A 25,150-nucleotide genomic window follows, 5' to 3' on the forward strand; every position below is an offset into this window, starting at 1 on the left:
TTTATCTTATGGCAGCCTTAAAAGTATAAGCTTTGGACTCTGCAACAAGTCTGGACATGAGTGAGGAGTTTTGACATGTGCCAGGCAGAGAAGTAATCCGAAGTGATACCAGTGAGGGTCACAGGGAAACAGTTTTCCACCGTGAGCTGTGACTGTCCACCTTGGCTCTCTACAAACCGTTCTGCCCAAGCTTGGGATTCCCTCCCCACGGGCCTTGCTGCTGTGCTCTTTGATATTCTGGCAGGTGGGAGAACAGGGAGCACTCAGTTCAGGGGCAGGCAGAAGGATCCCAGCAGAAGCCACTACCAGTAAGCACGAAGTCAGCAGGTCCCATCATGTGGGTGTGAAGCAAATAGAAACCGAGGGCAATTTTTTCTTCTAGCAAACATTTTTCCAGGCACCGCTGTTGTGAATAAGAATTAACCCAAGACATCCTATCTCTTTTCACTCAAATATATATTCTCTGCCTGTAGACAAACAGCCAACACATTCAGGGAGCATGTGATTAACGAATACCTACGTTTTTAAAGATAACAGTCAACTAACACTAGGTACAGGTAATAATACATTTATGAATGAAAACACATAAATCACTATACCCTTTTACTTCCACAATGCTGAAAAAGCTATATATTTTATGTTAATCTCCTTTAATAAATATTCTTAAAAATGGATTACCTGTTTCATGCTTTAAAAAGTTAATTACCCGTTTCACCGCTTTTTAAAGGAGAAATCTGTGCCAATTTAGCCCCCATATAAACACCCTGCATACCGAAGAGTAGTGTATGAATCTTAAGGTAGCAAACTGACACAGAGGCTCCAGGCATTTAATAAAAGTGAATTTTTAAGTGAGTATACTTCACAAGTAATTAATGAGCATTATCAATGTATGAAGAGACTCTTGCTACCTACGGAGCACAACTTTCAAGGCAGTATACAGGCAGTTATTTTCCTCTGAAATTTTATTATTTTTTCTTCCCATACATCAAACCTATATGGAGCTTTCAGCGTTTATATGGTCGACCTATCCTTTCTCAAGACTGCAGTGTGTTTGAACATCCCGGAAAGATGCCTGCTTTTTCTAACCTCGGTGAAACTGAAGGCTGCCCACTACCCCTCAGGGAGGAGTGTGAGTGGCCCCGGCCGAAGCCGTGAAGGTCAAGGCCTCCTTTAGAATACTTTATGCCTCTGGGGAGGGAGGGCATCTATCTTAGGTTCTCGTCCTTGAAAGCAAAATTAAATGTTCAAATAATCCATGTTCACTCAAGAAAAATCAGAAAATATAGAAAAGCTGAAAGAAAAATGAGAATCACCATAATCTGTTCCTCGGCACCAAAACAGAGGCAGGCTTTCCACTGAATTCTGAGCTGGCTCTCATGTGTTCCTTGCTGAGGTTTGAAGAGACTGACCAATTCTCAGTCCCACCCTCTCCAACCTCTTAGGACTTCATCTGGCCCATCACTTCTTTCTCATTCATTGTACAACTCCCATCTGGTCTCTGCTCAGACTCCAAAGAAATATTCTCTGCTCCTGTTGTAACTTAGAAGCACAAAGAAAATCCCCCACACTTGGCATGATCCTGTCAACTTAACAAACTGCCTACTTGGCTCACCATTTCTGGATGGCCATTTTTGCAAAGTACATTCTGTCTCGCTGTCTCTGTTTTCTACCTGCTCACATCTCTTTTGGCCATTTGCAACCCGGCTTTCATCTTGAGCATTGCCCTAAAGCTTCATTCTGAGAAGTTACCACTGAAGGCCTACTTTCTGTGTACAATGGTCTCTTCTCATTCTCAGCCTCCGTAACCTTTTTGTAGCATTGTGCACCTCTGACCAAGCCCCCCTCTCTTAAGTGTCTCTACCCCAGATTTCCACATGAATGAATAATTGCAGTCCATTTTTATGAATTTCCCATCCCTGTGTCTCTTACTTCTCCTAACTTTTTCTTGGGAATTGTGTCTATTCCTATTGCTTCAAAAATCACCTCTAAATAAGGAAATTCAAAATCTCTACTTTCATACTGACCTCATTCCATATTTACAAATGTGTACAATGCACAGCTTATCAGAACCCCAGACGTGTCCCAAACAGAAAGTATACTATTGAGACCTGTTCCTGACAGTGGGCTCAGCCTACACACTGGGCCGAGGCGACTAGACTCCATACCTACTTTCTGCCTCTTGTCCCTCCACGGTGCCACGAACACCCACCTACGGCCACCCTCTCTGTCCCCACCCTTTTTGGTCCCTGTCTTTGTGACCAGGATGCCTGCATGGCGTTTTTGCCTCTAGTCTCTCCACACTTTGGAGGAGGACTTCGGTATTATTAATGAACAGTTCTAGTCACTCCGAACACCAGCTCATAAACCTTCAGAAGTGTCCCACTGCTGCACCAAGAAAAAAACTCCTCAGTCTGAAATTTAGGGCTTCACGATACGACCCTAGCCTTATTTCCTCCTACCGCCCTACTTGAATGTTCTCTACGTTCTCTAAACAAAGTCTTATTTCGCTCTTGGCGTATTTTTCAGCCTTCCGTGCACTCACCAATATAGCTCCTTCTTCAAAACACCTCGTTATTAACATAATCTTTTGCGATTTTTCTCCCCGTCCTTTGAAACCCAAGAGCAGTATTTCAAAGTTTCTTACGGCACGTAAGTTATGACTTCTCAGATGATTAAGTGTATATTTGTCTTCTCTCCCCTCAGGAAGAGAAATACAAGCCCAAAGAACTTATGATTTTCTATTTCCCTCCTCCAACCTGCAGCGGCTTGGCTTAAATTCATCATTCCAGGAGTTGGCTGATAATGCTTAAGCGGGAAGGGAGTCGAAAGAGAAGGAAAAGCCAACAATTTTGGTGGAAACGTCCCATGTGCTCTACACCGTGTTAGGTACTTGACAGAGAGAGAGAGAGAGAATCACTGATTTACTAGCACTAGCGTGCCTGGCAGAGGAGGAAAGGTGGAGGGGAAATAGCCTAGTTTTCCATTATTTCTCTTGACTCCTGGTGCAGCTGTCTGGAAGCCAGAATTCAAAGAGTATGTTTTCCAGACCCATGCCCACTCAAGCTCACTTGGGCATAACCTCAGGATACCATGACCTCCAAAGATTACATATCTCCCCTGTTCTCACACAGATGATGTCACACTCTTGTATGAGGACCGAGGACCATGCTGGGCCACAAGAACATTTCATTAAAAATGGGAGACATTTCATTATCCACAAAAGAAGAATTTAGTCACTGAGGTTAACACTGCTGAGAGAATTAGGAAATCCTCTAGAAAAGAATAAATGTAGATAGTCTCCCACACGGTGGATGGGAATCCTTCCTACACAGGGTATAGTAACGCAGAGAGGTTCAGAGCCCCGGCTAAGTGGAATCAGATGGATCTGGGGGCAAAGACTGCTCCTTTCACTTAACTAGCTTCACCACTCTGACATCTGTCTTCTTATCTGAAAATGCAAGAAATCTAATCACTCTTAGATATAGGGCTTTTTACAGATGCCCCAGGTCTGAGTAGTAAGGAGACAAGATTAGGAAACAAATGCACCAAACCTCTACTTCCATCATTCCTTCTACTTCTTGTCCAAGGAGAAATACCAGATAATGAGGAGAAAGCACAAGGCCAGGAAAACAGCACTGGAAATCCCACAAAAATATAACTTTACAGTTACAGTGAGAAAGTCTAGGGCAGGAATAGTATGTTGAGAAATATAGCTCATTTTTAAAAATTTTTAATTAAAAAATATTTTTTAAAGATTTTATTTATTTATTTGAGAGAGGAGATAATGAGCGAAAGAGAGCACGAGCTGGGGGGGGGGGCAGTGGGGTTTGAGGGCCAGAGGCAGAGGGAGAAACAGACCACCCCCGACGCTGAGCAGGGAGCCGATGTGGGGCTTGATCCCAGGACTCTGGGATCATGACTTGAGCTGAAGGCAGACGCTTAACCAACTGAGCCACCCAGGAACCCCCAAACATTTTTTCAAGTATTCTCTACACTCAACCTGGGGCTTGAACTCACGACCCTGAGATTATGAGTCGCATGCTCTACGGACTGAGCCAGCCAGGTGCCCCTGAAACTTAATTTAAATCATGGTTCTTCCTCCCATCTGCTCTGCCCTCCTCCACTCCCCGCCCCCCCAACCAAAACCATTAACACTTTAAACCAAAATTTAGTTTCTGGATGGAAAAGGTATTGAATTTTATAAATTAAGGTCTTTACAAGCCTTAGCATTGTGTTTACATTTATTTGAAGGAGAGAAAGAAAACTAAATGGCAAAAAACTTATTGGAACTCCTAAGCTATTGATTTTCAGCCTGGAGGAACTTCAACAGATTTTCCTCATTCAAAGCACCAAAGGGAGAAACAAACAAACAAAACATCATTGGTTTTTGGGTCTGTTTCTTAAACTCACGTATTTTTGGCTTGTCCATCCTGGAAGCACATTTGTCCCACCAATGCAGCAGACTGGTCCCCCAAACACTGAAAGCACAAGTGACAATAAAGAACACTAAGACAATGTTATTAATTTCCCTTTTAGAACAGCCATAGGATTTATTTTTACTTTCTTTCATTTATCAAGGAATGAACTATCTTGATTTTTGCATTGCTTCCATTTGTCCATTTCCCCATTTCTTAATATCCCCTACAAGATAGTAGGTATGGGAAGGAAGAGTTAGAATTTGGTCAAAAGGTTCTCAATGGCCCACACTGTGTCACCTAAGAATCAGCCAATTTTGCTGCTTTTACCTTTTTTCCATAGTTTTGGAAGGGGCAGACTGATTAAGATAGAGGAAGAAACGCCTCACATGGAAGCGGGTAGGGCTGGGGAGGTAGCAGGGAGATGAAACTTACCCCAGATATTGGCACACCTTCCAAGGCCCCAGCTTTCTAATAAAATTTTAAAAAAGGATTATGAGTAATTACCAACTATTGTCTCTACTAACACAACTGCAACAGGAATGAACACGAATAGCAGCAACATGCCAGAGCATATGGGCAGACAAGACAAAGCAAGTGTTTCAACTAGACGTATTTCTAGAATGACAAGAAGACACATGGTATTGGAGAATGGATGTCAAACACTGGACTGGGAATCAGGAGACAAGGGGTCTACTCTTGGTGGGTTAGTGTTAAGCCACTGAGCAGGCTGCTGAAACTTCTCTATGCCTCAATTTCTTGATGTATAAAACGGAGTCCGGGTAACATGAATGCCTAGGTCTGATAGCTCTTTGTTATCATTGCCATTAATAAGGAAAACTAACACATCCTTTAAAACAAACATATGAATAGCTATCAAACCAGCATGGAACAGCCTCATTTTGGAAGGCGGTATTTTACCACCTATCCTTCCTTACCCAAACTGCTTTTAAGAGAAGTAAGAAACCCAAGAGTGTTTGGGTACTGGGTATTACTTGTTCATAGCCGACATCATTCTTCAAGTTTAGATAAGCAAGAGTTAATTTAGGTCACGAATACTGGTTTTTATTTGGATCAGATATGGCTAGCATTCTAGGGAGAAAAACGAGATTTAAGTGGCTGTGTATTTTACCAAACTTCATTAAAAAAATACTCTAATACAAAGCAATTTGTGCTGGTATTAAGGAATTAGGGGGAAGGAACGTGATCCATGAAGTAGTGTGATGTGCTAGGAACAGGGCCAAACAAAAGCTTTCCACTGAGTGCCCCCTTGGTCTCCCATTTGCGATCCTCTAGGAGCTTCGGGTTCCCTATCTAGAAGAGTAAGGGAAAGAACAGAGGCTGCCTCACATGGCTCTGATGATAAGGAAGTAATAGAATGTATGTGGGAACCCTGTACAGAACAGAAAACATCTTCTAGATGGTGGATATTATTTTATTTCTTTCATGCTTTCTGCTTAATTCAAGACCTGCCTTTTTTATTTACTGGATATACTCTTAGGAAACCTGAACCTGGATAATAAGTGAAGGGTACACTTCATAAGGAACTGAAAGTGAATCCGTAGGAAACCGAGAGGCTGTCTGTCTTCATATACTTAAATATATGAGAAGAAGCCTTTGCTGACACTATTGAAGGTATTATCAAACTACCAGCAGGATCTACTGATGTGCACTCAGGCACATAAAGCGCTCCTTTTCCATCACAGGGAGGGGTCTCTGGAGGATTCCTGGTAATGTCCTCTGGTGAAGCATGCAGAAAAAGTGACAGTGCATTTCCAACTAACTAGTCTGAAAGGTTGGTCAAGTATCATTTAAGATAGGTGTTTAGGACATTTAAAAACTACACCTAATTTCCCTGTTACGCCAAAGCCCAAAGCACATCACAACTGTACTTTGTCACAGGGAACATCAGAATTTCTCATTCCAGAAAACTAGTTTAGTCTTTTATTTTGAAATATCACTTTCAGTCTTATGGGAAACTTAAAAACAGACATGACTGAGTTCAAAGAAAACCTAGAGCTATTCTAGAGCTTACAGCAATTTGGAGGGTCATGGAGATTCTAGATAAATCTGCTTAGTAAATGGACTTCTGCTTGTCTAAAACTACATGGAAATGCACTGTATCTTTTCCAAATGAATGGGTAGCATAATTGGTGGGCAACCTACTCACCAGGCTATGAGAGATTTTCTATAGTCAGCAAGGGGAAAAAAGGAGGACAGAAGCATAATATTTTAAACGCAAGAAAAAAACTAGGCCAGTAAATGCTTTTTCAACCATTCTCTAAAACGGTTTCTCAAGGATATTTTTTTCTCTGACCCAAGGCAGTCTGTAGACAGCTATGAAGTCATCCAAGCACTTTTATTGTAGATGAGCCGTGCTTCCCTTAAAAATTTCCATGATGCTTTAGAAGACTTTATTATAAATATTTAAGAACTCTGCTCAAGCTTTATCCAGAGCACTTAGTATTCAACTCTATTACTAACTCTGTAAGTAGTTTCTAATATTTGTCATGAAATGTCTAAACAATATTTTTTTTTTGCAATTGACCTTAGATGTATTTTTAAATTTTATCATAAATTCTAGATTTTTGTGCTCAATACCAGTTCAAATCCTCCTGGAGGTTTTCATCCCTGATGCGTAATCAGAGATACTCAGTGATGCTAATCACACTTTTTGCTGAAAGTACTTTTTCTCTCAGTTTCAGTGAAAGCAGCAGTAAAATGTCTATTATGGAAACCAGTTTAATTAGCAATCACAAATCAGAAACAGACTCTTTGTTTTCAGTTTCTTTGCTAAAGTTTTGCTCAGGCTGACAAAGAATCTAATATAAAAACGTGGTTTAGCCATTAAAAGAGATTCAACAGGAAAAAGAACACTAACGTGAAGAGTCCTTCCTATAAATTATAAGCACACACCACAACTACTAAAGTTATTTCAATTAAAAGAATAAACAGGCTCAAACATTCCCATGCCACCTTCTGTAGTTAGATTATTGCATAAATACTTTAAAAGTAGAATACTCAAAGAACAGCCAATGAAAGTTTATAAAATATAAAACCAACTGGTAAGAAGGATTCTAAAATTTAAGTTATAAAACTAAACAGCACTAATTTCTTATTTTATAGACTACCAACACTTACAGAAAAGTCACAATTCTCAAACTAGAAAATGTAACACAACTGACTTTTGAATTCTGAATAGTAAAGCTTTTTTTAAAATGAAATTAATTTTTTTTTTTTTTTTTTTTTTTTTTTACCATTAGGCCATAGATCTCAGAAGAACTCCGGACATTTGGAAGAATTTTCATCGGAATTTCAAAAAATCTGAAAAACAGTAAGATAATATTGGGTATATAACACTATTTTAAATAAATATCTAGAAACATTTATATGTATTTAAAGACAAAATTATAAATAGCAATTAAAAAATGGATGTATTTGAGTGCAGAGTTAAATAATAAGCCAGCAGAACATAGTTGTATGTTTGGGTATTTATCATTCTAACTTTATACAAGCCGATGAAAAATAAGAAGCACACAGAAAACAAAGTACTTTTCTAAAGAGACCTAATCTTCCTAATCAAGACAATTAATTTGGCCTGTTCGCTATATATCCAACAATAGTCTCTTCTTTGAATACACAGTATAGACTTGTATACAATAGTTGAAATATCAACAATTAAAGTTTGGTGCTCCACTAACATCTGAAAATAGTAAGATTTAGGTTATAAATAGCTAACGTATTGGGAAGTGCTTTTTAGGGCAAAACACAACTCACTCGCAGAGCTCTTTATCCCATTCCAGAGAATGAATGTTGAAAAGCATTGTCCTACTTGCATTTGTTACATCTGTACAATGGACACCTCCATTGGCCCCTCCTGTCAAACTCTAGACGGAATAAAAGGACATGTTGATTTGTACTCATTTGCTATTTATTTAATTTTATTTTTAAAAAAGATTTAATTTAGTTGAGAGAGAAAGAGTATGTGAGTAGGGGGAGGGGCAGAAGGAGAGGGAGAGAATCCTCAAGCAGACTCCCTGCTGAGCGCAGAGCCCAATGCAGGCTCCATCTCAGGACCTTGGGATCATGATGTGAGCCAAAATCAAAAGTCAGATGCTCAACCGAGGCACCCCCTAATTTGCAATTTAATTTACATGTTGTCAAGGGCCATAATCAGTAGCAGAGGACATAAAGCAGGAGAATGGAATGTGTCAATCACTTAATTTTCTAGTTTTCAGCAGTGTCTAATAGAAATACAATGCTAGCTACATGCATAATTTTAAATTTTCTAATAGCTACATTTAAAAGGTATAAAGAAGCAGGTAAAAAGTAAAACTCTTGAAATTAATTTTAGTAAATTTTGGTAAAGAGTAAAACTCTTTACTCTTGAAATTAATTTTAATAACACTATATATTTTATTTAACCCAATATATCAAAAATATCCTTTTATTTATTTATTAAAGATTTATTTTTTAAAAAACTTTTAAAGTAATCTTTACACCCTACATGGGATTTGAACTTACAACCCTGAGATCAATAGTTGCATGCTCCACTGGCTGAGCCAACCAGGCACCCCCAAAATATCCTTTTAATATAAAAAAATTACTAGTGAGACATCTTACCTATGTATTTATTTATTTTATTTGTAAGTAATCTCTACACCCAACGTAGGGCTTAAACTCACAACCCTCAGATCAAGAGTCGCATGTTCTACTGACTGAGCCAGCCAGGCACCCCAACATTTTACCTACTTAAGTACAGTATATATTTTACACTTAAAGCATATCTTGAATCACACTAGCCATATTTGAAGTGCTCAGCCACACGTGCTTAAGTGGCTACCATATTAGACAGCAGAATTCTAGTAAACTGGTCATTAAACAAACAAAAAAAATCAGTTTTGTTTTCATCCGTTATCTTTGGAAAAGGCAGTCTTAACTACATTTGGCAAAGTGAAATATATCAACATGTCTGCCGCTTCAGGATCTCACATGCTGTGTCTCTGTGATTTAGTTTTTTGGAGTAACAATTCTCATTGGGTTGTACCTACCCAAGCACTATCCTGAAAGCAGAGTTTTAAATGCTCCCGTGTTAATACCCTCGGGCACTGCTGCTTTCTCCTGTGTGGGAGTGATAAGAGGTAAGAAAGGAACAACAGCGGAGGAAAGGCATCCCAGCATCCGGGGAGTAGGTCCCCCACCCCGCAGCTAACTGAGCTCCCTCCTGCAGCTCACAGGTGCCACACCCTGCCTTCCTCTGGTTTCAAGCAAATGACTGTCAGAACTATTTCAGCTGTGACAGGTATGAAAACTGTGGGCCAAGAGAGCACCAAGCACAGCGTGCCCTGGCCAAGCACAGGGAGGGGTGAAGAAAGTACTGCTTCCTGGTACTGGTTCTGGAAGATCTGCTCTGTGGATCTGGCAAGTGAGAATGGGGACAATATTCCTCTGAAGCTCTCTTGAATGTTGGAAAAGATAATCACATACTTACTGAAGTTAATTACAAATGAAATTATATGTGTGGGGATTTGCTTTACATTTATCTGTGGGGAGAAAGGGTATGTGAGTATAGTTGAAACAAGATCGGCCATACTTGATTGCTGTAGCTGGCATGTTGTTGCCAAGGTTCATTACACTAGTCCCTCTACTTTTGGGTATGTTTGAAAATGCCCATAAGAAAAATAACAGAGAACAAAAAAGAGAAAGGGGGAGAGAGAACATGTACTTTTAAGAAAACATGTACTTTTAAGAAAAACATGTACTTTTAAGAAATGTCAAAAATGTTAGTTTCTACTCATCTGTGTTCAGCTTAGGCAAAGAGATTATACATCGAAATTCTATGATTTTTTCATATTATGGCTTAATAAGAGACAGCTGTGTCATGCTGAAAGCAAATGCTAAAACTCACACAGGTGTTCTCTTAGGTTAAATAGTTACTTTTAAGAAATGACCACTGGAAAAGAGCAAATGATAAGCAAGAGAAAAAGACTACCTAAATTACTAATTACTAATTAATTACCTAAATTACTTATTCTAAAGATAATAAATATGAAATGTGGTTTTGGTAATCACCCTCCATTTTTATTGAAATAAAGCAAGAAAAATAAGGAGGAAGTAGGCAAAAATGCCTCTTAAATGGAGGTTGAAATGTTCTGCTGTCTCGAGTGGGAAGTTTCAACTCGGGGTGCCTGGATGGCTCAGCTGGTTGAGTGACAAACTCTTTGATTTCGGCTCAGGTCACGATCCCAGGGTTATGAGATCGAACCCACATCAGCTCTGTGCTGGGCATGGAGCCTGCTTAAGATTCTCCCTCTCCCTCGCCCTCCGCCCCTCTCCCAGCTCATGCATGCACACACGTGCGCTCTCTCTCTCTCTCTCTCTCTCTCTCTCTCTCAAATAAATAAATAAATAAATAAATAAGTAAATGAATAAATAAAACCTTTTAAAAAAAGTTGGAACTCTTGGTAGAAAATAGAGAGCAGGCAAGCCAGTCTAAAAAAATTCTGAAAAACTTTCTCCATTCGTACATTATATTTAAACGTACCCAAATAAGCCATGAATCAATGGTCCCAAAAAGAGCTCTATCTTCTTCAACAGCCCTCTGAACTTTCCTCACATTGTCAAGGAGCCAACGAAGTTTCACGGCACTGAAGTAAGTGCTAAGTGGAAGGCCTGTCTTGGACTAAACACAGTTATGAAATTCAGCCAGCAAATTAAGTTACCAACTAGTCTAAAAAATAAAACACCAAACTGAGAAACTCAACAAATCACAAAATATTCAATGGCCCTAAAGTCAACCCCATGGTATTATGGATAAAAATAATTTTCCTATCTCATGGCACAGGAAGGCATGTTCATGAACAAAGATCAGCGTGATATGTTTGCAGTTCAAAGAGCATCCACGTTGCAAGGTAAAGAGAAAATTGACACAACATCCTGTAATCTAGATGGTGAACACGTAGACGTTAGCTTTTGTGATGAGTATTATGTGCAGAACCTAGTCTGAAACTCTGCCTTTTCATTTTATATTTCATGAATGTGATATTTTAAACTATTAAGAATCAGAGAGTATATCAAACTATAACCAGAAAATTTTAGGTTTTAAAACAGGTAAGACTTAATAACAATATACTTATATGTGTAAAAAATATATTATAAATATGTACATATACACATACATATTCAAATAACATAAAATAAGTGGAGAATAAAGTAGAGCTCAAGGACATGCCAGAAGAAAGCAACACTGAGTTGCTCCATATTAAGAAAGTAGTTGCCTAAAAACTCAGTGAGGACATTAAACAAAGGGAGTTGTATACTGAATAAACGATAAATGGTAAATATAAAACATATATGGGCTTATCAATCTTCTTTGAGAATCGATCAGCTCCAACTCTTATTTTTGTTAGTATATTAAATACCAAATATATTTATAAGGGCTGGTGAAAGTGGTTAAGAAGATACATACATCAAAATAATGCAACTATCTTTCCCCTCCCCTAATCCTTAGTTTCCTGATTTACCACCTACCTACAGAAAGTGATACCGTTTTCCTTCTTATCTGCTATGGATATGTTTGGTAAGAAAATTCAAACCAAACCATTTAATACTTTACTGCACCCTGTAAGTTATGACTAACCCATGGTTTTCTAGCTTTCCTAGAAAAAAAGTAAGATCAATACTCAAAAATAATGAGAGGAAATAATTTATGGGATAATTCCTCTTTGATTTGAAGGACCAAAGGTCATCCCACAAAGGCAACAGTGAGGTAGTCGATAATATCTCATTTTAATGATTTAGGTAGCAAGTGTAAAAGTTGCCTAAAATGGCCCTGAAGAGAAAAACATGCATCACTTGAAGCAAAGTGCAGCTGGAGGTGGGGGTGAGGGTTATGCATGGTGACAAAGAGGAAGAGAATAGGAAATGGGTAAGGGTATATTTAGGAGTAGCCTGAAGTTATTTGGGGGGTGAGGGTAGGGAATGGTTTGTTAAACTGCTACAGTTAATGGGATTTGAACCCTAGTTTCAGAACGAAGAACCACTGTTTTAAGAGTCCCACTGACAAATACAAAGGGGATATGCTAAAAAACAGAACTTCCTTTGGATGCTAGAAGTGGGCCTTGACCTTAATAAGAAAAATACTCTTTCAAAAATTCTCTCTCCCTTCGTTTAACTCAAGAGAGCTCTACAAATGGACTGAAATTTAGGCACTTTTTATCAGCCTCCTTCATATGAAGAAAGAGTTCAGTGAGGAGCTGGAGTGACTTTTAATTTCTCTCCCTAAGTCCAGATGCCTAAAAACTCAAAAGCATCCAGAACTTTCTTTGACAGATAGTAGAAAACAAGAGGGAGTATGGTTTAAGCCACTGGGACACTTTATAATCCCCTCCAGCCTATCAACCTCAGAATATGAATCCTCTAATCCACCACAGGGCAAGAAGACAGAAAGGTAAATACTTGAGTTGTCCTCAACTGTCTGCAGAGAAATAGTCTATCAAACATATCAAATAACTATTGTGCAATAGGATGGAAGGCCCGAATAGTCTTTCAGGTGAAATCTCTAAACCTTTTTTAAAAACAAGTGTTCTTACAGTATACTTCTGAAGAGATCTCTTACCTTGACAAAGTTATTATTTCCTGGAATTCTTTTACTAAGATTCTCAACGGTAGACTGGGTTCTCAGATCAAGCCACACTATAGACCAAAATATAATAACATATATGAAAAACTTCATTTAAAAAATCAGATCTTAATGAAATCACTGTCAAGTATGGGATACTGATTAGTTTCCATAAGCAATTAAAATGCTAGAGCTTTCAAAAGATTGAAATTAGAAAATTAGAAATGAAGGGGCACATTGTTAGAAAAAAGAATAAATGTATGAGGAAGAATTTAAAGCTTTTATGCAAAATTATAGACCAAGTTAGGAGAACAATACAAACCTGAGGGCATTTATTTTGTAACCTTTTTATAGAAAAAAAAAAACCATGAAAAAATGTTTTGGATAAGCAGTTTCTCAGAATACATGAGTACAGAGAAAATCTTACATTGCTCGGCAGGCCAGTTGCCAAGGGCAGAACACACCGCTCAGGATCACCGTACTGGGTATAAAGCAGGTACCTTACAAAACTTGGGAGCAATTTGTGACAAAGCAGAGAACCCAGTACTATTTATTGAAGGAAAAAGTAAGATTCAGTCTCCCATGTCTGAAATGCTTATGTACATTAAACTCTTCCATTTCAAAAGCAGGCTAGAAGCCAGATTGTTAAAAGAATTGTTTAAAGGTCACCATTCTTGCTCCCTGCTGGATTATAAAAAATTTATTTTAAGAGATCAACATTATTTACACTAAGTAAGTTTTGTCCACTTTCTGATCCTCTAGTAGAAAATATTTCTGCTCTGCTTCAGGACAGAAGGCCTGAGAAAGAGAAGGTATCACATAATACATAAAGCAACTGCGAAAGGTAACCAATAGGTCAGCTGAGTTTTATGTGTCAGCTTTAAGTTCTCTGCTTAACTTCTATCACTTTTAATGTTAGTGGTCACTTGCTATTTTTAGGCACTGACTGTGCTCAGAGGCCTCCTGAAAAGCCTCAGCCCCATAGTTTATTTAAAGGGCACCAGGGAAGATAAAACAGGCTTGTCCACTACACACGTGAATGCTGGCCACTTAATTGCAAAGTTCGGTTCACCCTTTAGACTATTCCTTTCTGTTCATTTAAAAACCACTTCTTGGGGCACCTGGGTGGCTCAGTCATTAAGCGTCTGCCTTCGGCTCGGGTCCTGAGCCCAGGGTCCTGGGATCGAGCCCCGCATCAGGTCCTTGCTCAGCGGGAAGCCTGCTTCTCCCTCTCCCACTCCCCCTGCTTGTGTTCCCTCTCTTGCTGTGTCTCTCTCTGTCAAATAAATAAATGAAATCTTTAAAAAAAATAAAATAAAATAAAAACCAGTTCTTTTCGGTAGTGAATTTTAATCAGTTCTTTCTATTTACTTAAACTGTCATTTCTCCTGAGGGCTGCCTGAGCTTGATTTTGACAGTGGCTACTTCAGGACAATAGACTGGTTTCTGCAGGTGTGAAAAGCAGCAAGAAAAGGCTCATCACAACTGAGGGAAGAGGAGGCAGAGAGGAACACCAGGGGAATCCGTGGCCCGTAGCGCACATCTGCATTTGCTGCCCGCCACATATTCTTCTTGCTCTTGGGAACAGTATCTCAAATTCTCTTCAGGAAATTGTCCCTCCCTCATTCTCAGCCATGTGGCTTGCTGGAGATTCGATCCTACCCCCAGCTGCAGGATCATGTCCCCATCCCCATGACTGGTTCAGTAGACAGTGTGTGGTCTAATCAGGCCAACGGAGATTTGTGCTCAATCTGCCAGAGCCCCTCTCCTCAGCGCCACTAGGCAGTGTGTGGCTGGGCCTGCTGCCCCCACGAAGAGAGAGAGCTGAACTGGCCACATCTGGAGCCATCCCAGAAGACTTGGGGGGAATCCAGGTCATATTGTCGAGTCTAGAGACAAACAGCATCTGAACTAAGCTATTGTTGCACTGCTGGTTCCATGAACAAAAGAATTACTTTTTAAAAAAAAACTTGCACTTTATTTAATTAGGGTTGAGTTTTCTATTACTTGCACTGTGACTGATACAAGCCATTGGCAGCAGCAGCATGGAGTTGGCGAGAACTCCCCTGTCCAGGGCGCCAAGGCAGTCCACTTCTCACAGAGGGGCTGTATTGCAAGACTGTGACCAAAGCAGACCTTCCTCATAGGCAACCCCAGTAGGTGTTAACAGCAGTAATTGGGAAAAGGAGAGGAATTCAAGAGAGAAGTTTTGAGTCTGTGACAGGTAGAATTAACAAACACGTCTCAATTCTCAGTGTTTCGAGCTACACCGGGCTGGGGGTTAAAAATCAATTGAGTGTGTTTTGACTACCTACTCTTAAAAAATGAAATAGGATGGATTAGAATGGAAAATAACAGAGTTCACTGAACTCAGTAAGGTAAGTACAGACTTGTGAAACTTTTTAGCTATGTGAGTTTGATGAATCATGATGGAAAATATATTTCTCATCAAGGGACATGAACAAAGGACCTGAAAGTCATTGTTCTGGGCTGTTTAGTGACTCAAAGCCTCCTAGATCATGGCTTTTCTGTATTTTAATGTAAATAATCACTAGGGAGCTTAAAGATGGACCCCATTCCCTGAAATTCTAGAATACTAAGAAGGTCCAGGGAGGGAGCCCAGAAATACGCCTTTTAAATAGGTGCCTGCCTTTTAAGAAACACTGCTCGACTCCACAGCAGTGGTCCTTATCCAGAAAGCACAACCAGAATCCCCTGGAAAAATTTGAAATCACCCATTCCAAGCCCTACCTTGCAGGATTCTGGTTGCAGGTCTAGGCCAAGAAGGCCCAAGTCTTTCTACTTTTGCTATAAGCATCCCAAGTTATTCAGTATTATATACTAGAACTTGAGAAGCTATTTTCTAGGGCATGATCTTTAGGATATGCAATTTGTTCCAGTCATTTCTTTAAAAACCAAATGACAGACAAACTGATGACCAGGTGGCTCCCCTGAGTCCCAGTGGCTCTGTGACTCAATTGCTCCTGGACAGTGACCACTTACATAACTGGGCACTTCATTCCTCACTTGAGAGCTTGCAAGCATCCACAGTGGAATCCACAGAATCAGCCCCTCAACAAAGTGAGTCAAGACACCGGACATGAAATCAGGAGACCAAAGTTCTAGGTCTTCCAATTTTGCCACCAACAAGCTATCTGACTCAAGCAAGTCATTTTACCCCTCGTGGCTTAGATTTCCTGACTATAAAACAAGGCAGTTGGACTAGATGGTCTCCGTAGTCCCTCTCCTGCCATTTTTCCATGATCACAGAAGGCTGGCAGATTCACTTTGTTTTTACAGCCCAAGAGTTTAAGGCAATTAGAATACATGGAATGGAATTAGTATAACTGTCAAGGAGAAAAATGTCAGTGGTTGATACACTACTAAACAATTCACAAATGCTCAAAATTAATTGAATTAAGAACAAAAACATTAGAAAACTCATTAAAGAAGCTAAGATGGCAGAATTAGATTTGCAGGAAAAGAGACCAAAAGCCAAAGAGAAGACCCCAAGCTGGAGGACCGAGCCCCTTGCGGAGGTAATTTCTGAGAACAATCAAAAGGAGTGCCAGATCCACATCCAGCAGCGGTGGTCAATTTCCCCCATCATATCTGAGTCAGAAGGCCGGGAAGTGAGCAGGAGCCGGAGCACCAATACCTGAGGAAGTGCCAGCAGCTGGAACTGAAGAGCCAGAGGGAACAACGGCAACTGGATCTGAAGGGCCAGGAGAGACTGGAGCGGCTGGAGCATTAGGAGAAATAATGGCAATTCATGCTAGAGGTGGCCCGATTCGAGGTCTGTGTTCTCTTGTGGACCACTGGGAAAATGGGAGACCACTCGGGCAAGTTCCCCAGGATGAACATTTTCTACGCGTGCGAGCACAGAAAGAGCAAAGGAAGAGACATGGAGTGGACAGGAAATGAAGGCAGGGCAGTCTGAGGCTCTGGTTTGGTGGACTTCATCCATGTGGACAAAGGCCAGGGAAATACGTGCTTCTACTTCAGGATGACTCTTCCCTACCTTGCCACGTATCCGCGCCCTGCTTAGAGAAGTGGCTCAGCTGGTTACTGACCGCTCACCCAACCCGTGAATTGAAAAAGGCTGTGTGCTGTAGCGAGTGAGCCTTCCCTAGAAAGGGACGCGAAGGAGCGTGCCACAGTCTCTGTTGCGGTAATTTACAGGAAGACGGGAAAAGGCTGGTCTGGGAAGGCATGGCCCCGAGAAAGCACTTCCCTGGTAGGGTGGCAGGAGGTGAAGCCCACCACCACAGACAGGAGAAGCATGTCCCGAGGGAACAGGGGATTGCTAAGTTCCAGAGTCATTTGGAAAAAAAAAAAGAAGAAGAAGGAAAACAGATGCTCGGGAGTCCAGAACACTATACAGCCTGCTTTTGTAAGGCATGTCCCTTATTTAGACCTAGTAAATCTGATTTAAATGGTTCAAACCATGAAGTAAGTAAGTTTAAAAAAACCCAGTTGGATGATGCGATAAACTTTCATTTGTATTAAATAAAGTCACATCCAATGTAGGTCCATTAGATTTGGTCTGGTCTGAAAAACAGTTTTAAGAGTGAAGAGAAATGCAGTTACCTCAATGCCCACAGACCAGGGCCAGTTTGGTGAAGTAGTTACAGTCCAGAGGAGGAGATGATTTTGGGAATATTTAGAAATTTGTATCGTTTTTGGTTAGAACAATAGAAGGGAAACGTACCTAAGAAAAAAAATTTTTTAATTAACTAGAAATAATCGGAATTATTTTCAATGGACTAGAAGCAAAGGCAAATAATAATCTCCACTGGGAGGGCTGACTGTGACCAGCTACAGGGCTGGCAGGAAGGGAGGTGAAAGCGAGGCCTCAGGTTCCGGAGCACACCCTGAGCCAAGGACTGCTGACAGTTACACAAAGTGTTATCAGGTTGCTTCCTCCACAAGAGATAGAATAATAGTCAACCAGATTGCATTGCTATGTGTTATCACTTGCCAAAAGTTAAGCTATTAATTAAGCTGGGTAAGAGGTCACTTGCAAAGGAGAAGAGGCTATAATTGATGACTGTCCCTCACCTGATGACATTTTCAGAAATCACATGGGGCCAAAAGAAAAACGGAGAGTTAGGGAGGGGGGTGATTTAAAACATATATATGTCCCAATGTGGGGGCCGAAAACTATTTCAGCTCTTAGGTGTATAAATGCCAGAATGCCAATGATTCACATGAGTGTGTGTGACCCAGGTAAGCTCTGCATTTCTCCTAAGAACACCCGTCATGTATACATCAATCATTCCATCTGGCATTCCTGGATTAAAAAGAGTATCAGCCCATTCAGGACACTGGCCATGGCTAACACTTACTGAAGCCTTCTAATCTGCTAGGCACTCCAAGTACTCTACATGTATTAACTCACTCATTTTTACCTCACGCCTAAGAACTCCACACTTTTAATTTCTCCAATTTAACTGTTGAGGGAACAGGCACAGAATGGTAGTAAGTGGAAAAGCCACGATTTGAACCCAGAGTCTGAATCCAGCATGAAACCCCTACGACGCAGGTAAGCCAGAATGAATTCCAAGTCTTAAACGGAATATAAAGAAATATTGAAGATCAGAAACCTCAAAGTTGAAATCAAAATCAGTTTCTTTTTAAATTGGGCAGAGTTGAAGAATTCATTAATTGCAAACTACACAGAATTTTTTTACCCCGGATTGAAGGAAATGTAAGACATTCAAAGAATCTTGTAATAAAGGACTTGAAATAAGGAGAAATTAAGTATATCTGGATCAAGCTGAATATTCTAGATCTTACAAAAGTAAAAAAAAAAAAAAAACCCTGCTCCCTTCCAAAGCAAAACAATAAAAACAAAACCACACTGTTGTTGTTTAAAGACAAGTGTGCTTCCAAGTTTTAGGTAGCCTGTCATTTACGGTTTTCTTTCATGCTGATACTCTGAAATATAATCCAGTCCCAGAAAAGGTTAAAAAAATTGATCTCAAGTTTCCTTCAGATCTTGATAAATGATTACACAGGCTTAATCACTGGCTCAGGGTTTAACCAGTACATAAAAAGTAAAAAAAAGGCCAGGTGCCTGGGTGGCTCAGTCGGTTAAGCGACTGCCTTCGGCTCAGGTCATGACCCTGGAGTCCTGGGATCGAGTCCCACATCGGGCTCCCTGCTCAGCAGGGAATCTGCTTCTCCCTCTGACCCTCTTCCCTCTCATGTGCTCTCTCTCTCTTTCATTCTCTCTCAAATAAATAAATAAAATCTTTAAAAAAAAAAAAGTAAAAAAGGCCAAGAGGATGATCAATGTTTACAACTGCAATACTCTGTGTAAACAGTTATATGTCATAGGGAACTGTATTTTTTTAAAGATTTTATTTATTTATTTATTTATTTATTTATTTATTTATTTATTTGAGAGAGGGAGAGGGGGAGGGAGGGAGGGAGAGAGAGAGAAGAGGAGCAGAGACAGAGAGGGACAAGCAGACTGTGCCGAGCACGATCCTGAGATCATGACCTGAGCCAAAATCAAGGGTCGGACGCTCAACAAAATGAGCCACCCAGGCACCCTATTTTTATTTTTATGTTTTTAATACTTTATTTGAACTAATCTCTACACCCAAGTGGGGTTCGAACTTACAACCCCAAGATCAAGAGTCACAGACTGAGTCAGCGAGGAGCCCCACAGGAAACCCAAAATCCAACATCTTAGAAAAAAATGTTTGCCATACCATTTAAATAAAAATGGATCCGAGACAAATGATTTTTGTCGGTGCTTTTCTTTCATATACTAGAGGTCTTAAGTCAGTGACTCTTGCCTCCCTGTGTTTTAGTCTTTAATAGGACTACTATTTTTATATTAAAGCATGAATTGTGCTCTATAGAAAGCTATTGGAGCAAGGGTCATATGGCGCTAGGCTTGGTATGCACACCCATCAACTGTAATAGAGAGTGACAAAACCTGTCCAAGAAGGAGGGCAACAGTTGGGCCATTGCTGTTAGGCCAGAATGTTTTACTGGTAGTGTCAGTGAAACGTGCACATGAAGATCTTAAACATCACGGAATCAAGCCTTTCCCTCCCACTTCAGTGCTTCTGGCCTTGGTTGGGCCATTGTAGTTGTGCTTGGTTTCCTCTGTGGTGTATTTATAAACCCCAACCTTTCTCTCACTAAATACTTAGCAGACCGCAAGGTGTGTAGACCTTAACTAATAATAAAAGTTGGTTTTAGAAGGAAAAGGCTTACAAAAATGGCAGCATTTCGGGGTACAGGGAAGTCCGTGGAGGGGCGCCTGGGTGGCTCAGTCGGTTAAACATCTGCCTTCGGCTCAGGTCACGATCCTGGGATCGAGTCCCGCATGGGGCTCCTTGCTCAGTGGGGAGCCTGCATCTCCCCCTGCTTGTGGTCTCTCTCTTGACAAATAAATAAATAAAATCTTAAAAAAAAAAATACTGATGAAGGGAACACTAAGAGGGGGAGAGAAAAGCACCACCACGGGGGTAAGGATGAGTGAAGCCAGGCGAGAGAAGCCAAAAAACCCAGGGCCACAGAGTTCTTGCAATCCAGCCGGGAGGCCCATCTGAGTCAATGGCTACATCAGGGCCCAGTGACAGCAAAGCAGTGATGCCAAGTGACACTGCTCTATTTTAGGTACCACACCAATGTTTACCTCACTCACCATACAATACATACATTCTCAAACTATATGAAACAGGCCATCTGTGCCTCAATGGACCGATTTAAACTTTTTTTCTGTGCTTGTAACGGTATCTTTTACAAAAGACATCAGTAAACACACGCACCTTTACTGCAAGCAAGAAAAAAATTGCCTTTCTCAGTCTTCAACTTCTACACCAAATGGATTTCAGGTCCAATAACAGGACGGGTACTGGGGGTGAGTAAGCTGATTGCTTATTAAGGACCCCAGGGCCATAAACCAGCAGGCCACATAAAAAAGCAATTTTTTAAAAAAGAGAAGTGTAGACTGCTTCTCTCATTGGCTTGTCTACAACAAACGCTGCTAATCAGTTACATAATTGAGTGAGGAAAGAGAGAGATGAAGAGGACAGGCCTAGAGTGATAGATTTATGACGAAGAGACAAAGAGGGGAGAGAGAGAGAGAATCAAACCCACAGACTGCTGGGTTTGATTTATTCTTTGATATAAACAAAGAAGCTCAAAGACAAAGATAAGTGAAAATCTAATTCTGTTTCCGCCAGTCCCACCCTGTGTTAAGAGAAAGCTGCTGGAGATTTAATATTATGTTGATAGTCTCAATTGCGACCTGCATGGAGATATGACACCTGAGCGTTTTCCTGCGTGACATAAAATTGGAGGCAGAATCTATCCTTGTCATGACCAAGTGGCTTCCCTTTTCAGCTACTTACTACTTCTCTCTCCTACTTTTCTATTGGCCTTCCTCCTTCTCACTTCCAGATTCCTGTCCTTAGCCTTCTGAGTCACAAAGACAAGCACGGTGCCCGCCTGGTTCGTCACTAGCTGCCCAGGGCTCATCATAGAACCTGTACCCAGACGGGCACTTGAACTTTTGTTGAATAATTTACATTCATTCCTACAGTGAAGTCATCTATAATAAACTGGGAGTCTCACCTCTCTGGTACTGACTTTAAGTCTCCATCTTACATTTGAACAATCTCCTTATACAAGAGCCACAAGCCTAATTGCCCAGAAATGAGCTTTGATTACAAGTCCAATACTCACCTTGTTCGAAGAAGCAGGCTAACACCCCTTAAGGTTTATTAAGGTTAAATTAAGATTTAATCTTAATTTCCTTCTGTTCTCGGAGGCTAAAAATCTTGCAGCCCTGTTTCCGCACCCCCCCCCCATTTATCTTTATATCCTATCTGATTTACAAACATACAGGTTGTGACTTTCCTCTGAAAGGTCTCTCTGGTTTGCCTTCTCTCCACTGTCTTGGCACTAATCCCACCCACTGATTAGTAGTCTCAACACCTTTGCCAGATTTTAGCAGAGAAATGAATCTCGTCCTTTTTAATATACTTACTTACATATTTGGATTTAAATGCCTTCTATTTGTCCTTCCTTCCTGTTTCACATTGCTTTTTCTTTCCTTTTTTGCCTTTTTTTTTAAATCATTCAATATTCCCCCTTTATAAGCTTGTTAATTATACACTATTTTACTCATTGCTTGGAGATTATTACAACATGCATCCTTGACAATACAAGGACCTCAAAACAGTTTAGACTCACCTACCCTAAATTCCTTTCATGTACATCTGTTGTCGTGTATTTTAATTCTTAATAAATTTTGAACATTGTAAGATGTTATTGTTTTATGCCATCAAAATTCAGTTTTTGTCTGTCTTTGCCTTTATATTTCACCTTAATTACTTAAGAATATTTTCACGGGTTTAGAATCCTAGATGGAAGATAGATTCATTTAGCACTTTAAAGATTTCATTCTACTGTATTCTGATTTACTTTGTTTCCACTGAAAGTCAGTGTAGCTCTCTTGAAGGTCATATCCTCTGGCTACGTAGAAATTTTTCTTTTTATCTTCAGATCTCCACATATGTTTACATATGGTTTTCTGTGTATTTGTCTTGCCTGGGAAATACAGTGCTTCTTGAATCTGTGATATCTTTCATCAGTTTTGAAAAACCGTATCATTTCTCTTTCCTTTTCTCCTGGGGCTCCAATTATAAGTATTCTAGACCTCCTCACCTTACCCCATCTTTCTCTCAGATTCTTTTCTGTTTTCTAAACCTTTGTCTCCCTGTGCTCCAGTCTGGTATTTACTTCTGATCTCTCTTCCAGTTCACTAATTCATCTTGAGCTGTGTCTAATCTGATGTAAAACTCATCAACTGAGTTTTTAATACAGTTCCAGAATTTCTATTTTTAAATTCCCAACTCTTGGCTAAGGTGACCAAACTTGTCAAGGCATTCCTTGAACATGTTGATCATGATTACTTTGAAGTCTGATAACTCTAATATCAGGATTTCCTATGGGTTGGTTTCTAAAGTTATTTGTTTCTGTTGGTTTTTAGTCATGTCTTGTTTTGTATGCTTGATTATTTTTTTATAGAAAACTAGAAATCATATATGAAAAACTCTAGAGATAATTTTCCTCCAGAAAGGGTTCATTTTTATGTCTGAAAGGAAGTTAGGCTAGGAGCATTAGCAATCTTAGATCACCATAATCCACTCAGTGCTTTAAATTACTTGAATCTGGGCTTTAACTCCTGTGATGGGTAGTGTAGTCCCAGTTTACCTTACTTCTAGGGTTGGCCCTACACAGTTGCAATCAAAAGTCTAGGATTTTGCCCATATTCATCTCTACCCCCGGCAGCCTGACTACCTTTTGCCTCCCTATTTCCATGAACCTATGAAAATGCTGCTTAGCCTCAGATACTCCTCATAGAATCTACGAGTATTTCTAGGGAATAAGCAGCACCGAATGCCAGGCTTACTTCTCTGGGCTTTCCTTCTCTCCTGGATCTTGGTCCCATAATTCTTCACTGCCTTGGTAGCCTTCCAGTCCCTCAGACAGTTTTATTTTGTTTTGTACTTTTTGAGCTGTTCTTGGTTGACAGGTGCATTTGAAACAATCCATTCCACCATATGGGAAAGTAAACTCTCCTTTATTACTCACTTTGTCCCACGTTACCCAGCGTATGGCTTTCAGCACTCTCTATATCCTCACCAACCCCTTTTTATCCAAACAAGAACATAGGCTTTGGGGTTGGAGAGGTTTATGTTCAAACTGTGGCTTTACCTCTACTTACAGTTATATGGCGTTGGACAAGTTATGTAGCTGTTCCCCCCATAATTCATTTGTAAGATAAGGCAAGTAAAACCTGTTTCAGGATCATTGAGATTAAATAATATGGGCAACGTGTTTAGCGCAATCCGTAGCACACAGTAATGTTAGCCCTTATTGAGCATTATTATCACTGCTAGTTCTATTAAAACTAATAAATAAGTCACCCTATCTGCGAATCTGATCAGTCTCTTCACTCTTTGGTGAAATATGTGTAGACATTTTCACCTTCATAGCTTGTTCACACTAGCCTTCATTTTCCCCTTTTCCTAATGTAATCCAACACATTCTTCAAGCTCTAAGATGGAGTTCAAGCTCCCCCAAAGGTATGCCCAAAATTCAAAATCCATGCTAATATGTATTTGCTCTAATTCCTATTCATTTTAGCAGCATAGTTTATCAACGATTCCCTAATTCTGTGTTAGTCTCTTACCAAAAGTAGATTACAAAGTGTTTATAAAACTGGCCAATAACTCATACCCTCCGTAACACACTCAGTATAGCACCAAACACATAAGAGTTTCTCAAGACATGTGCATGGTTCAGTACTGAAAAAAGTTCTTCATATGCCATAGATGCAGTAGAAATTAATACTGGAAAGCACATAGGATGGGGCACAGAGGGACAAAGGTAGAAGAAAAGGAAATGAGTATATAAGCACATCAGAAAAGAAAATATTTCTGGTAAAATATTAACTTAAATCTTCTACCTTACGTATAACTTCAACTAACCTAGTTGCATTATTTTAAAATGACAACTCAAAGTCCAAAGTTGCATTTTTACAGTTCAAAGTTTAGAGTTTAACAGGAACTTTTTGGTTCCTTTGAGAAGGTCCTTCCTTTTCCCTAAGGGGAAAAAAAAAAGTAAAACCCTAACTAGTTCAAGAAGTTGGCAAATAGTGATCCATGAAAGAATACCCCCTAGGTATCAGTCATTAAAATTGTAATATCCTGCTTTACTTGTATTCAAAATGATTTGCTCATGAAAATGAGAACAAAATAAATATTTAAAACACATACTTTTGTGTAACAGGACCTATGGTTGCAATTCCTTGACATTTTTTGAGTCTTTAATGTTTTTTTATCACAAGTACAAAAGACATACTAAATTGTCTCTGATAACACAGTAACTTTAACTACCTTAATTTTTTATAAAGATTATTTCTAAAGGTTTCATGCTATTCTTACAAGGCACCGTTTTAGTATATTTTCTGCTTGAATATCACTTTCTTCCAATCAATACTAAAGTAACTATACTACTAAAATAACTATCAAGTAAAAATAGCTCACTCTAGAAATCATCCCATCTCTGACAATTTCTG

At 39.8% G+C, this 25,150-nt stretch overlaps 1 protein-coding gene across 4 annotated transcripts in view; it reads right to left on the reverse strand.

Moving 5' to 3' along the window:
• Nucleotides 1-25,150, reverse strand: part of GK (glycerol kinase) — a 73,340-nt gene that overhangs the window by 25,108 nt on the left and 23,082 nt on the right. For all 4 annotated transcript variants that reach the window (XM_088028844.1, XM_088028843.1, XM_088028846.1 and 1 more), the window contains exons 5-10: nucleotides 13,033-13,109; nucleotides 10,960-11,097; nucleotides 8,193-8,302; nucleotides 7,673-7,739; nucleotides 4,851-4,886; nucleotides 4,411-4,478 (exon numbers count right to left, since the gene is read on the reverse strand). In XM_088028844.1, coding sequence (XP_087884970.1) covers nucleotides 4,411-4,478; nucleotides 4,851-4,886; nucleotides 7,673-7,739; nucleotides 8,193-8,302; nucleotides 10,960-11,097; nucleotides 13,033-13,109 — 496 coding nt within the window. The remainder of the gene's footprint in view (nucleotides 1-4,410; nucleotides 4,479-4,850; nucleotides 4,887-7,672; nucleotides 7,740-8,192; nucleotides 8,303-10,959; nucleotides 11,098-13,032; nucleotides 13,110-25,150) is intronic.

This window comes from Eumetopias jubatus, unplaced genomic scaffold, assembly GCF_037043125.1.
Source record: "Eumetopias jubatus isolate StellerSeaLion01/CBP00866 unplaced genomic scaffold, mEumJub1_p1.0 scaffold_11, whole genome shotgun sequence".
Classification (NCBI taxonomy): domain Eukaryota; kingdom Metazoa; phylum Chordata; class Mammalia; order Carnivora; family Otariidae; genus Eumetopias; species Eumetopias jubatus.